Source organism: Manis pentadactyla, chromosome 3 (genome assembly GCF_030020395.1).
Source record: "Manis pentadactyla isolate mManPen7 chromosome 3, mManPen7.hap1, whole genome shotgun sequence".
NCBI classification, from domain to species: domain Eukaryota; kingdom Metazoa; phylum Chordata; class Mammalia; order Pholidota; family Manidae; genus Manis; species Manis pentadactyla.
The window spans coordinates 11,889,792-11,904,559 of NC_080021.1; the positions used below are offsets into that span (position 1 = coordinate 11,889,792).

Sequence of the window (14,768 nt, forward strand, 5' to 3'; positions counted from 1 at the left end):
GCCTCTTTCCTGAGCCAATACTCAGATTGTTTTGCATAGAACATCCCCCTCTAAAGTTGTTTAGAGATTAGGTACTAATTTTGAAATTCTGAGCTCTTTAAATCTCAAACAATGTTAAGTCTTTCTTTTTGGGTTCTAACATAGTGTTTTTCAACCATTTTTAACCCATGCGCGACCAGCCAAGATGTTATGGCTTCCCCTTACTGTAGCTTCTGTTACAGGACAGTAGGGGGGGTCCGTGTTCCTGTTTTCTGACTATGACATTAGATCACAGTATTGAATATTCCTTTTCAAACTTACTGGCCCCTCCCAGCTACTTCCCCCCCCCCTAGTGTTTTATTGGTCCCCCTAAGTGAGACGTACTGTCTTCCTTAAGCATCACCAGCCTTAAAAATGTAGAAGTGGCAGTTTACTCATTCAGTACTGTGTCTGTAACTTCAACTTCCTGTATGCCAGGTCGGAGGAAAGCCTGGCTCCAGTAGAATCTGCAGTCTGATGGGGACACAGGCAATAGGAAGTAAACAAAGATAAATAATTCCAAACTGTAATATGAAGAAAAGAAGACAAGTATGTAATCCCATGTACAGCACTAATCCCTTCATTTTTGAGATGATAACTCGGGTGGCTGGATTTTGCTTGGTTTGTTCCAGGATGACTCTTTGGTCTGACCGCCCCTGCAGTCACACATAAATACAACTTTGTTCAGTCACAGCTCCATGAGTGTGTCTTTGGCAATTCTTGTTTCCAGCCAGGATTTGGAACTGATTAGATGACCTTTCAGATGCACTGCACCAGAAAATCTCTAGATGGCGATAAAGATGAAGTTGATAGAGAATATCATGAATGTTTATTAGCCATTCTCCATTTATTTCCAAGAGGAAAGTTACACTTCCTAATAGTGAGCAATTGCTGCTGTTTTCCTCGTGTGCCAAGCACAGGAAATGCTGCCTGGCTTTCAGGGTAGCAGCACCATGCAATGGGGCGAGCACTCTGCCGGTCCCAGCTCTGCCCCCACCCATGGCTATGAAACCTTAAGCATGCCAAGCCCCCGCTTCCCTGGCTGTAAAATGGGACAATCATGAAAATCAAGGGGAATAGGATCTATGAACACATTTTGAAAACTACAAAGCATTACAAAAACACAAGCCTATAATAACAATCACTTTATTTTACAAAGATAGCTTTAATCTGGTGCCATAATCAGGTGCTAATTTGGGGTAAGATAAGGCTTCCATCATGTATCCTTATATCAGTGGGACAGAGAGAATAAATTAGATAGCTAGGACTCCTTTATCCTAGAGCAGATGATCGTTTTAATGAGATTTACAGTATTCACTGCCAAGGCGAGACCGTCTTTGAGAACTAGTGCTTTAAATCAGAGTTGGTAATGACCGGTAATTGGTAATGGGAACTACCACGGCTTCTCTTGCCAAAGAAGGAGGCCAGCAGTAATTAAGCTTTTCTTTTAATATGCAGAATGTAGAAAGCTCTTTTGGAGCCTTTCTGGATCACCAGGTATCTTCTATCCTGTGTTAAACTCTTCGGTGTGACAGTGTTCTTAGCTTCGTTTTTTGTTTTTTATTTCCAATGCTTGTGGAAGCAGTTGTCCATGAACACAGTTAAGCCATATATACCTGGTAATATTCCCTAAAGAGGTATTTATCAAAGTGCCCAAGCACGTAGTGCCTGGCACACAGCAGCCACTTAAGTGTCACTTGGAATAAGCAAAACTGAAATATACATACAAACCACACATACACTCCCATAACAGCCCTTAAACACAAACTCCGTTTTTATCTTAAAACAGTAGTTGAAAAAAGACAGTTTTTGCAATAATGTTTTTTGTGAGTGTGTGTGTGTAAATACTAATATCATAACTGCTAGCCTGTCTTTACCTCTGGAGAAAGTTGAGTGTTGTTTTTTTTTTGACCTATAGAAATCAATGTCTTAACTTGCCCAGGCTTCCAGTATAATGGGTGTTTTATGATTTCTAGAACAATTCAGTATGGGAGGGGGAAAGAATTTTTGGATTTCTCTTCCTTCCAAGTAACTCATTTACATTAGATCCTTCATTATTCATGGAAGTCATTAAAGAAAAAAGAAAACCTCAGGCGAAGTTTGCTGACTGAAAGAAAAAGTCACAGTGGAGAGGAAGATCATACTCTGAATATATTCGGCCTACATCTGTTTAGCCTGTACTCTGCTCTTTCTCCATTGAGTTTGCTGGCCATGCCGTGTGCCTTCTTCCTCAGATTTTGTGGTGATTCCAGTGAATTTTTCATTTAAAATGTGTGCGTTTTTCCTGTTGTACCTAAATGATGATCTAAATCCATTAGCATTCCTTGTAGCCAGCATTTTGTTCCTTAAAAGCACACAGTCTGCTTCCTTCTGTTGTAATTTCTTTTTAACCAGCGATTTTTGAAAACCCTATTTGTGAGTTACTGAGTTGACGGAATTGGCTGCATCCAGCCTTGTGCTTTGTCTCTGTGTATCGCGTCACATCTGATATTTGAAAGTTACTGCATACTGGCTGTTCTGTCTGTGAGACTGGGATTAACCTTCCTGCCCCATTCGATTCCTTTCTAGGTCCAACTGGCCCACCTTCAACACTCCCTCTAAGCACCCAGACCTCTAGTGGCAGCTCCACCCTGTCCAAGAAGAGGCCTCCTCCCCCACCACCCGGACACAAGAGAACCCTGTCTGACCCTCCCAGCCCACTACCTCACGGGCCCCCAAACAAAGGCGCAATTCCTTGGGGTAAGTCATCCTCAAGTCAGGGCCAGCGCTGCCCAGGCCAGGCAGTGCCGGGGCTCAGAGGGCAGCAGACACCTGCTATATTCAGCAAACCAACCAGACTGCACACACGCTGGGTGAGGGCTTGGATACGGATGGGTGTGACTCTACTACCTCTGGAGGCCAAGAAACATTTTGGAAAATATTTAGGACCATTTAAAACCAGAGTAACGCTGCAGTGCTGCGCATTGCCTGTGTGCCTTGCACACCATCTCCTTCCGTCTCAGCAGCAGCTCTATGCAGCAGACACTGTCAGCCGTACTACAGATGAGGAAACAGCCTCAGAAAAGCCAAGTCATCCACTCTCCTCACAACGCACAGAATGGTTTTCTCAAAACAGAAATCAGATCATAATCACTCCTCACCCTTGAAAGATTTCCCGCTGTGCTTCAGGTGAATGCGAGCTCTTTGTCCCAGGATCCAGATTCACCTCCCAGGCCCTGTGCTCTGCTCTGCCACACAGCCTACCTTCACTTCTCGGGTCCAGCGGGCTCTTTGCCTCATGAGGCCCATCCTCCCTGCTTTACTGTTGTGGGCTTGGAGAGTGTGGCTCCCTTTCATCCTCCTTGGCTTGATGTTTGTCTCCCTGGCCCCCCTCTTTTAAAGGGGTTCCTCCCGCCCATTTTATTCAGAGCACCTTATCACACTTAAGTATTCTGTGCTTGGATTTTTGGTCTCTCCAGAATGTAAGCTCTGTAAGAGCAGGAGCCTTGTCTTCCTTATTCTCTGCTGTGTTTATGGGGCATAGAATTGAGCCTGGTGCTCTGTCAGTGCTCAGTAATCACTTGAGAATGAATAAATCCACCCAGGGTCAGTTAGTTTAGTCACTTAGACACTGACTGCAAATAACAAATTTCGGTCCACCAGGGACATAATTCCCAGCATTCCCTTCCTTTTCAGTTCTCCAGAACTGTTCCCCAGCCTGCCAGCAATTTGTCAAGAACCAGGTGTCTCCTGAGCACCCAGCAGCAGGGTCCTGGCCCACTGCGGGCACGCAGAGAAAGAGCAGCTTTGCAGAACGAGCGTGCTAGTTCACAAGTGTCACCTCCTTCCAATGAGTTTCATTGTGGCTTTTTTTTACTTTGGCATTTTCATTGTAAGTAATAGGTAATTCAGCTGAATGCTCTTAAAGTCCTCCTGGAAAGCCTGTGTTAGGTGGTCTGAATATCTAAAGTTATTTGAAAAAGCCGTACTACCCACTTGCAGAATGGCACATGGCTGTTACCTGGCCCCAGTGCCAGTGTGACCTCTTCATAGTATCATGGCCTAAGGTCACATATGGTGGCTGAATTTGACACTGAGGTTCTTACAGGCAGAGCAAAGAAAGAAATACAACTAACTACCCAGTTCATGGCAGCCATAAGATTAACTGTCTCCTCACAGTTGAGATTCTTCTGATTAATGTCTGAGAGCAGTTTCCCCAGGCCCTCCGTGCTGTGGCAGGCATTCAGAGGTATCTTCAGCACGCACTGTGGGAAACCGTAACATATGCTCAACAGTCTGGAAGCCCAAGTTCTGGGCTTTGCTCTGCCAGTCCCTCCCTAAGGGGCTTTTGAAAATTGCTCACACTCCTCATCTTTGGCCTCAGGGACTTTAAGTTGTATAAGCTTCTTTCTTTAACTTAGAGCAGATAATAGATGAAAAATTATACCACAAGTTGATTCACTTCTCATATTTCAAGGTCAGAACTTCCAGGTGATTAAAAGGCTTAGTATTTGAAATGTATCATCAGAGGCAGGCACATCTACTTCTCCAGAGTAATATCAGCTCATAAAAGAATTCTGGGGCAGAAACTTCCTTAGTCTTCCTTTTTCTTGGATTTCCCAGTAAACTTTCATGTCAACTCCCCTACCCCCACCCCCCTTTTGCGTGCAATTCTAGAAATAGTAATCGCTGCTACCATTTATAGATGGTCACATACCAGGCACTGTGCACTTGCTCATACATCATTGTATTTAGCCACCACAGCCATCTGATAAGATAGAAACTGTCAATGCCTGTAGTTTACTGATGAAGAGACTGAAGCACAGAGAAGTCAAATGACTTATATAAGATCACAAGTCCAGTAACTTCAGAGCTGGTATTTAAACCCATTTCTGACTCCGGTTGTCGTATATCACTCACCGTTCCAGAAGACCCTTGTAGCCTGTGTGCCCTCGGTGCTGGGCCGATGCCCTCCTCTCTTTCCCCGCACTCTGGGCCCACAACTTCGGAGCTGTAGGTCACCTTGGGTGTTGGCCACAACCTCCCCAGTTACCTGCCCACCATCCCTCTCCAGCTCTCAGGTACATCTGTATAATATACTAACAGTCCTTTCCCAGATTGTAGGAAGAGAGGAAAAAGGATTGAGCTGCTTCCAGGTTTTTGCTTCTCCCTCCAATACTCTCCTATTGGCAGAAAGTTTTCTAAGCCGCACATCTCTCCCCAGGCACGGCAGGTGACCTTTGCCTAGCTATGAGAGTGACAGGGTTCCTGTCTGCCAGACCACAGATGCCTTCCTGCCCAGGTGTGTGAGAAATCAAACTGTGGGCCGAGAGGTGGATGAGTTGGCACTGTTGGTCCTGTCTTGTCTCAGCAGTCACCCAGTGACTGCTCTGTGCCAGGCACTGGGCTGGAAAGTGGGGTTCCAGAGATGAACAGGCAGAGGGCCCTGTCTGAGATACTCGCTCATTGAGTAAATCGTCATTTCTGTTACGTTCCATCAAAGAGCTATGAATAATACTAATTATCCTTCCTGCTGTGCCCCCTGCAGTCCAGCACTGGGCTCCATACCCATGGTTCTTCTCTTGTAATGCTCATACCCATCTAATGGAGGCAGGTACTGCATTATTCCCATTTTAGAGACAAGGGAACTGAGACTTAAGAGAGAAAGTGGTGTAATCCAAACTCATACCCTCTGGTCAGTGGTATGGGTGGAATTCAAAACAGCTTGTGCAGCCCCAAAGTACCCTTCCACACTCCTCTGTGTTTAGTGATCGTGGGCTCATGGGAAGGGAGGAGTAATGAAGTCTGAGAGAGTAAGAGAATTCTCCTAAGGAAGAATTCTACCAAATTGACTTTGAGAGACTCTTGGAAGGTTGCATAGGAATTCGCAACCGGTGGGAAGGGATAGGTGTGGCAGAGAGAAGGAACAGAGGGGCCAAAGTTATAAAGGCATAAAAACACTGTCGTCGGAAAATGGAGAGTCACCTCACCTGGTCAGAAAGGAGAGAGAAACAAGGATGCAGGACATTTGGGCTGTAGTTGTGGGGCTACAGCCCCTAATGTGATTGATGGTTCATCTGTGTGACCAAAGAGTGGGGGCCCACAAGCAGAGCCAGGGGGCTTTTGCAGCTCTAATGGTCTCTTATTCAGTCTCGTGTATAATGGGATTTAAGAATCACTGGTTTGGAATGTTTTTACCTGGCATGGAAATTAGCAGATGCAACCATGTATTCCCCTAACGTAGAAATGTCTTTGACATTTGATGCTGTAGCTCACGGAAGGCTGGAAGTGTGAGATTTGACACCCAGTTCTGAAGATGCATTGCACACCATGCTAAAAAGAAATGCCTACCTTCAAGGAAACCACAGCTCAGATTTCATGAGATACTGCAAAAAAGGCCCTCAGTATAGGCTCCTGGAAATGTCCTAATGGTTAGAAGGAGTGTCATATTAAAATAAAACTGAAGTCTTTGGCCCTGGTAAGCCTAGTTTAGCTCGTTTGTTCTTGTACTGGTGTCCTAGGTTACAGAACGTTCTATCCAGGAAGCCCCATCCCAGCACTCCGTCAGCCACTCCTATCCCGTCGGAGCAGCGGAATGGGAGGTGAGAGGGCAGCAGGTTAGCACAGACCCTTGAGGCAGGCTGTGCAGCTCTGACCCTTACCAGCTATGTGACCTTGGGCTTTACGTCACTTCTCGGTGTTGGTGTGTTTCTTCATATATAAAATGGAGGGTAATTACTATCATGTGTCACATGGTTGCTCTGAAGTCTAAGCACAGTACCTTGAGGTTGAGTGCTCGGTAAACTATAGTTGCTGTAATTTATGTTCCTCTGAGGGGCGTCGTGATGGTTAATGAAAAGCATGTAGACTTGGGGCAGGACTTTCTAGGTACAGTTAGCAGTGTGACTGGCAGCTGTTGGTTCACTCAACCTTGGTTCCTCCTGTTCAAAATGATCTGAGTGCTGCCAGCTCCTGCTGTCATGAGGAGGAGAGGCGTGTGGGCAGCTGTTGGTGCTGTGAGGCAACCCACCACGCGCTGAGCCTCCACTCAGGGCTCCTCTTACCATCTTCTTCTGCCCTCCTCTTCTGGCCTCCCCACCCAGGCCCTCCCAAGGCCACGTGGGAGGTATTATGGGCCCCTAGGCAAGGGAGGACTGAGGCCTGCCCGGGAAGATCACTTGGGAGTCTCCAGAGCAGTCTTGGAGGACAGGCAAGGAGGTGAAAGGGAGTCCCGGAGACAGCTGTGCCCTGCGGGGCCTGAATTCCTCCTGGACGCCCGGCGGCGGGCCGAGGCCTGCCCTGCACCCCTCCCGCTGTGGGGTGGGTCACAAAGGAGCCCGCCTTTATTCAAGCCAGGCTGTCTACCTTCTGGACACAGTGCACACATCTGCCTTGCTGCCGTCCCATTAGGAGGTGCTTCACTCTTCGGGTGCCATGTGCCCCAGGGAGGACTTTGCCTGTCCCTCTTACCAGTTAAGTTTTAGGCACTGTTTCCTTTCACAGGCCCCAACCCTATTCAGCATTCACAGCATTCCCCCTTACTAGTACAGTTGGGACACATACATCTCCCCGCCAGGGCAGGAATTCTGTGACATCGGATTTGTTTTTGTCCCTCCCACTCCATGTTCTTGCCTTGCACGTAGTAGACGCTTAATAAATGTTAATATCTGAATGAATGATGAGTCAGTAAGTGACTGAGGGCCTTGCCTAGCAGATGGTCAGTTATCACCATCCTGCTGAGTAGTGTATACACACGCACAAAACTTGTGGGTTGTGTGTTTCCTCTGAGTCTCATTCCCAGGGGGCATGTGAACCTCTGGGTGAATTTGAAGTTTCATTCTTTCCCTGCCCCCCAGCTGACGACAAGATCCTGAGACACTGGGACATCCCCAGTCCTGTGATCATAGAGGCCAGGCCTCTGAGATGAGCAGGCTGCTCACCTTGCTGCCGTAATCCTTTACTAACAATAAAAACCTTGTGAAAGCCCAAACCATTGCTTAATTTTGGTTCGTTTTAATATCAGAAATGCATACTCTGCTGGCTTGATTCTTTTAAATTTCTTTCTAGGAACTGGGGGGGAGGGCTTACTTCTGCGAAATCCTATATCCCCCATATTCCGTTCTGGAGGTGCAGCAGTTTACATTTGCTGATTTTTCCCTGTAGGTAATGATGTGGGTCCATCATCGTCAAGTAAGACCACAAACAAGTTTGAGGGGCTGTCTCAGCAATCGAGGTAAGCCGTCTACCGATGGTAGGCTCTCATTTGAACTCAGAGTTACAGTGGACAGAATTATAGAAATGGGTTTTAGCAACAGCCTCCTCAGCGTGTGGCCCAGCTGGTGCTGGTTTGGGGGAGAACCTGAACGTTCCCTCTGACCCGCACTCACCCCTCGCTCGGAGTACTGGCAGGAAGCAGCTCTTGCTGGGCCGCCACACTCCTGCGTCCAGGTTCAGGTGGGAACCGACCTCAGTTCCCTGGTGATCACAGAGGCTGTCAGAATGAGTTTTTACTTTTAATTTTTTAATTAAGTAACTCTGTTTTGTTACTTTCCCTCTTGACTCCCCATTTTGAAGACTTGGAGGTGAAAAGACACCCTCAGGGAAATTTGACAGCTCAGAGATTTTCAAACAAGAAAGTGTGAGTCTTTCCAGCTTTTTCTAGGCAAGGCTAAAAGCAGCATGCCTTTCTTCCCTCTTTGCACTGAAATTAGATACCTTGGAAGATCTTCTCTGGGCATCACTTATCCAGTCCCAACACAGAGGGTTTTCTCTAGGGGCCAGATCTGAGATAAGGACCCAGAGCCACTTCCAAGCCCAAAACCTCAGGGAGAAAGAGTCACCTGGTATGGGGGGGAGAGGGAAGGGGTGCTTTCTAGAGTTTATCAAAGATAAAAAACAAAAGCCTCATTTATTTTAATGCCACTGTCATGCTTAGTCTTTACAACTCCATATGATGGGCCAATCGCTGTGATCCCCATTTATAGGTGAGGGAGGGGCTCCAAGAGGTTCAGCGGTGACAGATGTCAGCTGGTCTCCCGACTCAGTGTCCCCTAGTCTCCCTTCCCTTGGGATCCCGCCTCGTTCCCACTCAGTGCTCCTCCTGCCCTGCGTGGGGGGCTACCCTGCACTTCTGGAGGCCTCACCCCAGAGCAGGGAGAGTGCCCACAAAAGGGTTTTCAAACTGAGTCAAGTCCCCTGTGCACGCACACAGCCCCAGTGATGGCAGCGGCCTTGGGCTCGTCTGCATGGGGAGAAGGCCAGGCCCATACACGCGCAGCATCCACCCAGGGCCTTCTGTGCAGGGCATTTCTAAGCCTCCTGGCCTGGGCCTCAGTAACCCGGTCAGGAGTGACTGTCACGCTCCTGTCAGTAGCTGGCAGGCCTGCAACCCTGAGCGGACCCTGAGGCAGGCCGGAGAAGGACGTGCTGCAGACTGTGCCCAGCAAAGCCCACTCATGTTTACTGTCTCTAGTTAGCAGAGGCCTGAGCCCCACAGCGCGATCCTCCAGTGGCCCAAGGCGGTAGGATTTCAGAGCTAAAGAAAGAGCCACTAAGACTGAGGGTGAGCTGAGGGCCAAGAGAGAGACAGCGGTGCATCTTAGCCTCGTCCCTTCATTCTGGTCTTGTTTAGCTGGTTTGCTTGTCCTTTTAAAAGCAAAAGGATAGAAAGAAGTTTTTAGAACATCAGGATAAAGGAGAAGTGAGATATTAAAGGGGACCCTTGGCAGATAGGACTCAGACACTTGGCTGCTACTGCCTTTTGGGTCCGCAGCACTCTGGTGTCCTCAGAGAACAGGTACAGCGTCTTGTTAAAGGCAAGCGTGGGTTTCAGCTGTTAGACGCCACCTGCAGCCCCACCAGCGGCCCGGGTGCGGGACTAATGTCTGAGGACGTGGGGCCGACTTCTGTTCCAGGGACTAGGCGTTTTCCCTCCGCGCTCACAAGTCCTCCAAAAGGAGGAAGAGCTCAGGGCAGGTCTGGAGATCTGAGCGCTCAGCAGCCGGCCTCAGTGCCCTGGCGGAGGTAGGGCTCTGGAGTCAAACAGGGCCAGGGCTGAGTTTCCAGACCCACCACTGACCGGCCTCGGGACCCTCTGCTCATCACCGAAACACCAGTTTCCTCATCTGAAAACAGGGTGGTCAGACTGACGCTGAGGGGTCCCGTGAGATGAGTTGCTTCTGTGTAACACGCTTGGTCACCGCCAGGTGCCTCCATAAACATCGCCGCTGGAGAGAGGTTCCAGGGGAGATTAGGTTCACCGTTGAGAGGGCTGGTTTTCTTACCCTTCCCAGTTCCTGCCAGCCAGGCAAACTTTGACTTGTGGGAAATTGACTGTAATCTTTTGTTAGATTTTTAAAGGATTTTTGATATTTCTGTAAACTCCTTGATTTCCTTGAATAATATATCACTGTTGACATTATAGCACTTTAGATCCTCAATGTTTCTTATTTATTAATTAGCACTGGTTCGGCAAAGACTGCCCTTGGCCCAAGAGTTCTTCCTAAACTACCTCAGAAAGGTAAGATCTGTTTGATATTTGCATGTAATTAGGGTCACTGTGCCCTCCAAGGGGACAGGGGTCTCTGTCCTTCGGTTCATTGCTTGATCCCGGATGCGTAGAGCAGCACCTGGCCTATAGCGGATGCCCAGTAAGCATGTTTGGTGAAGAAAGATGTTTGTGAATTCATATTGTTTTTAGCAAAACACTGTAATTACCCTTAAAAAACACAGTACCCTTTCAGAAGGTACGTATTAACCCCAGGTACCATTCCTTCTCCTTTGCAAACCTCAGGGTGACCTGGGAACCATTACCACTGTGTGGCCTGGGCAGGGGACCCCAAAGCTTCACTAACTCAGGTTCCTCGCCTATAAATGGGGGCAAGAATACCTACTTCACGAGGTTTTGTGAGGATGAAGTGAAATCATGCTTCCAAAACCCCTTGCTGGTGGGTAGCACAGAATCCTTCCCTGGGGCAGCACCCACCGTGCAAAGGAGAGATGCGCACACTCTGCAAAGTAGCAAGGAAGCAGTGTCTGCAGATGCTGCCGCCTTGCCAAGCAGACCCTCAGCACTCGGACCGCATTCCTTTAATCCTGACCAAGCTTTGCTTGTGTGAGGCCTCCTCATAACACGAGCAGTAGTGCTCCTTTTCTTATGGTGCATTGCTCTAGCTTTCTTGCTGCCGAAAGCCCACAGAAGCATCTGTGTCATTCTGTCCAGCTTCACGTAGGCCCACAAGGCCAGCGGGGCCCACGTTAGATCTGGATGGAGGCTCAGAGATGCTTGGTGGCCACCCCATGAGTTTAGTGCCCAAGATAAGACCTCTGACCCCAGAAGTCAAACTGGAGATTGGTGGTGGGAAGCTGGAGTTCACCACTCCCCGGAGGTCTTCAGTAAAGTGGCCTGCTTGGAGGAGCACTGACTGGTCGGGCCGGGCTCCCGTGTAGTAAAGTGAGGGGAGTCCCAGGTGGGTGCCGATTCATTCTCCAGGGAACACAAAGGAAGGCTTCCTCTGGGTTTACTGAGTCTTTATTCCAGTCAGTTTTTTCTCTTTTAACCTCTGCCCAAAGGGCTGTCTTGATCTACGAGAAGCATGGAACGAGTTTCCGAGGCACTGTGCCCACTTACCTGCAGTCAGCCCCAGATCCGGCCCACTGGTCACACGTCACCACTGAGTCCTTCCTCCCGCCTGTCCAGCTCACTTCCTTTCGCACCAAACCCCAGCAAGCCTGGCTCCTACCACAGCTGCTGCCCCCTTTTCACAGTCCACATCACCTTTGTGTCCTCCATCGTCCTGAAGCAGCACCACTCCTGTCACTCCCCTCACCTGCCGCCCCAGTCCTGTGCAGTACTCGGTTTGGCCGCCTCACTCTGAGCCTGACTCCGCATTCCTGGGTGTGGCTAGGGAAGCAGTCAGGGTGGCGCCTCCGCTCTGCTTCCTGACCACTGGCCACACACGGTCCCCCACTGCTGCCTAGCCACCTGTCCCTTTCTGGATCCAGTCACTCGTCTCTCCCAGCCCCCTCCCTCACACCTATTTTCTGCTCAAAATGCCTGCTCTTCTAGTTTCTCAGTGACGCAGGACATAAGCCCACCCCTGCCACACCACATGCCCGGCTGCCTGCCCTGGGCACCCAGGAACAGCAGGCCATGGCCTAAGGTGGACCCGTCTGCCTCCCATCTCAGGACAGCACTCAGCACATGTCCCACCTTGTCCCTCCAACCACCACCTCATTGTACTGCTCCCATTCTTTGTCTTGGGGTGTGTGTGTGTGCTTTGCTGTCTTTGAAACTTCCCATTAAAAACATATAAAAATATTTTTAAAACAGTATAATGCAGCCTCCTCCCCTGAGCCAGATGCTCATCACCTTCTTCAGCAATTACCATTTATACCTGATGTTTCATCCCTTCCCCCCAATAATTCTGTAGCAAATCCTAGACATCATAAACCATTTTAAACATATAATATACCGATAACAGATCTTAGAACATTTGCCACATCTAAAAAATCAAATTCCTTGGTATCTTCACACATCCAGAGTTCACATTTTTAATTGTCTCATAAATGTCTTTTTTTTTTATTGTTCATTTTTATCAGGATTGAATGAAATAAGGTCCATACATTTCAGTTAGTTGATTTGTCTCTTAAGTTTCTTAGGCTAAAGGTTTCCCTGAATCTCTCTCCTTTTCTAGTAACTTATTTATTGATAAAATTGGGTTATCTGTCCTGGAGATTTTTCTCTGGCTTTTGCTAACTGCATCTCTGTGCAGTTATTTAACATGTTCCTCATGCTCTGTATCTCCTGTCAGTTGGAAATACAGCTGATCAGATACAAGTTCAGACTTTGTCAAAACTATTTCCTAGATGGTGGTGTGTCCTGTCAAAAGGTTCGCACCATCTGATTGTCTCTCTGTGTACAGTTAACAGCTGTTAATGCTCAAAGCCAAGACCTTTCATGTATCCTCTGTTAAAACCGCTCACAAGGCCGCTGGCCAGGAGTCCAGTCTCGGCCCTTGTCTTACACAGCTTACTCATGTGGACTGTCCCGGCCACATTCCTCTCTGTCTCTCTCAAACAGGAGATGTTAATGTTAAAAAAAAAAAGTGTTGAACAAAAAACGTTTTTTAAATCCTTTGGGCACTGAAAAGGCTTGATTAAATCCTTCTAGGCTGGAGACAGACTGCTACAATAGAGCCATTTTTTCAATGAGTTTTTTGGTGAAAAGCAATTTTATAGAAACTTCAAGGGACATTTCATCATGAACAAAGTCACCCATAATTCTGTCACCTAACACAACCCCCTGATCCCTTCCGAGAATACACATCCTTCTCCGACTGTCATCATAATGAAGGTTTTGCATACTTTTTTTTCCCACGTAGCATTTAGTGTAGGAATTCTTTGCGTGTTCATGAATGCTTGGAAATGTGGTCAGGCTGCATTCTCTTCCATTAAGTGGGGGGCCATCCTGTACTCAGCAGCCCCTCTTGGAATGTGGGCTGGAGGCTTACAGGGTTTTCTTTCTCTGCCTCCTCCTCCTCCTCAGTCACGTCCGTAGAATCTATTCTCAGCCGTGGAATGATCGCCACCGAGGCAGAGCTCTCCTCTGGGCTGCACTCTGTTGCATCACCGTCCGCCCAGGCCTGCCTGAGTGGCCCAGCTGCATCAGAACCCCCCCGGTTTCTGCAGGGAGTTGGGGGGTGGGGATTGTCATTCCCTTTTGTCCTCAGTGAGCCTCACTCCAGCAGTGTCCTCTTTGTAGTCTTTTGGGGAGACAGTTTGCTTGTCTGCCCTCAGAGTTAAGAACGTAGTTCAGAAAGGACATTTCATTGAATTGGAGGGGGAGACACAATACCAGCATGGCAATCAAGTAGCCAAAGGTCAGGCGGGCTCCCCTGGATGAGAGACTATCTTTTCTTATTTTGTTTTCTTCTCATTTTAAAAGTAATATATATTCATTCTAGAAGATTTGAAAAATAAAGATAAGCAAAATGAAGAAAATACAAACCACTTGAAGTCTTACCACCCAAGATAAGCAATTTGGCATATCCTTTCAGTCTTTATTCTTTTCTTTTTTTGGTTTAGGTGTCTATTTAAACTGATTTCTTTCACATAGTAAATGAAAAACATTTCCCACAACATTACACAGCAGTATGCCTTTTACTGGCTGCATCATATTCCTTTCTTTGACCCCAATATGCTCAGCTGTCCTGCGGTTTTTCAGTATAAACAGTGCCATGCTGAACATTATATGTAGCACAGGCATCTCAGTACTAGCTTTGATGCTTTATTTTATGATAAATTCCTAGATTCAGAGTTGCACATTTAGGGGGTTTGGCTGCCCAGCACATAGTTTCAGTTCCCCCATAAGTATAGCTCAAAGCAAAGCTTCCCTGCCCCACTGCTCAGGGACTCCCCCAGCTCTGCCCCAGACATTTGTTTACTGGTTTCTGACTCCCAAGAGAGGACTCTCACTGCCCTACTTTTAACTTTTGGAGCTGAGCTACATTAGTTGAAGGTCAAGGGCCAGCCCAGGAGCAGGGTGCCCTTGAATTGGATTTCCTTAGGAAGGTGTGTGGCTGGGCAGGTCATGAGCAGACAAGCCCTTGGTACAACTGTGACAATTCACAACAGTGGGGTTTATGTTTGTTTTTTTTAAAATAACTTTTAAGAGTATCTCTCTAATGTGTTGTATTTTTAGAACAAAGTTCTTAGTTGGATTTGCTTAGCTGTTTCCTTCCTGAGCACAGAGTACGTGCTTGGCCCTTGTG

General features: G+C 47.6%; 1 protein-coding gene across 6 annotated transcripts in view; it reads left to right on the top strand.

Annotated features, from left to right (window-relative positions):
* ASAP1 (ArfGAP with SH3 domain, ankyrin repeat and PH domain 1) overlaps positions 1-14,768 on the top strand; it is a 367,393-nt gene that overhangs the window by 343,867 nt on the left and 8,758 nt on the right. For 4 of the 6 annotated variants that reach the window (XM_036890480.2, XM_057497737.1, XM_036890482.2 and 1 more), the window contains 3 exons: positions 2,587-2,757; positions 8,161-8,230; positions 10,458-10,516. In XM_036890480.2, the coding sequence (XP_036746375.2) occupies positions 2,587-2,757; positions 8,161-8,230; positions 10,458-10,516 (300 nt within the window). The remainder of the gene's footprint in view (positions 1-2,586; positions 2,758-8,160; positions 8,231-10,457; positions 10,517-14,768) is intronic. The other 2 variants (XM_036890485.2, XM_036890487.2) reach the window with 1 other exon arrangement.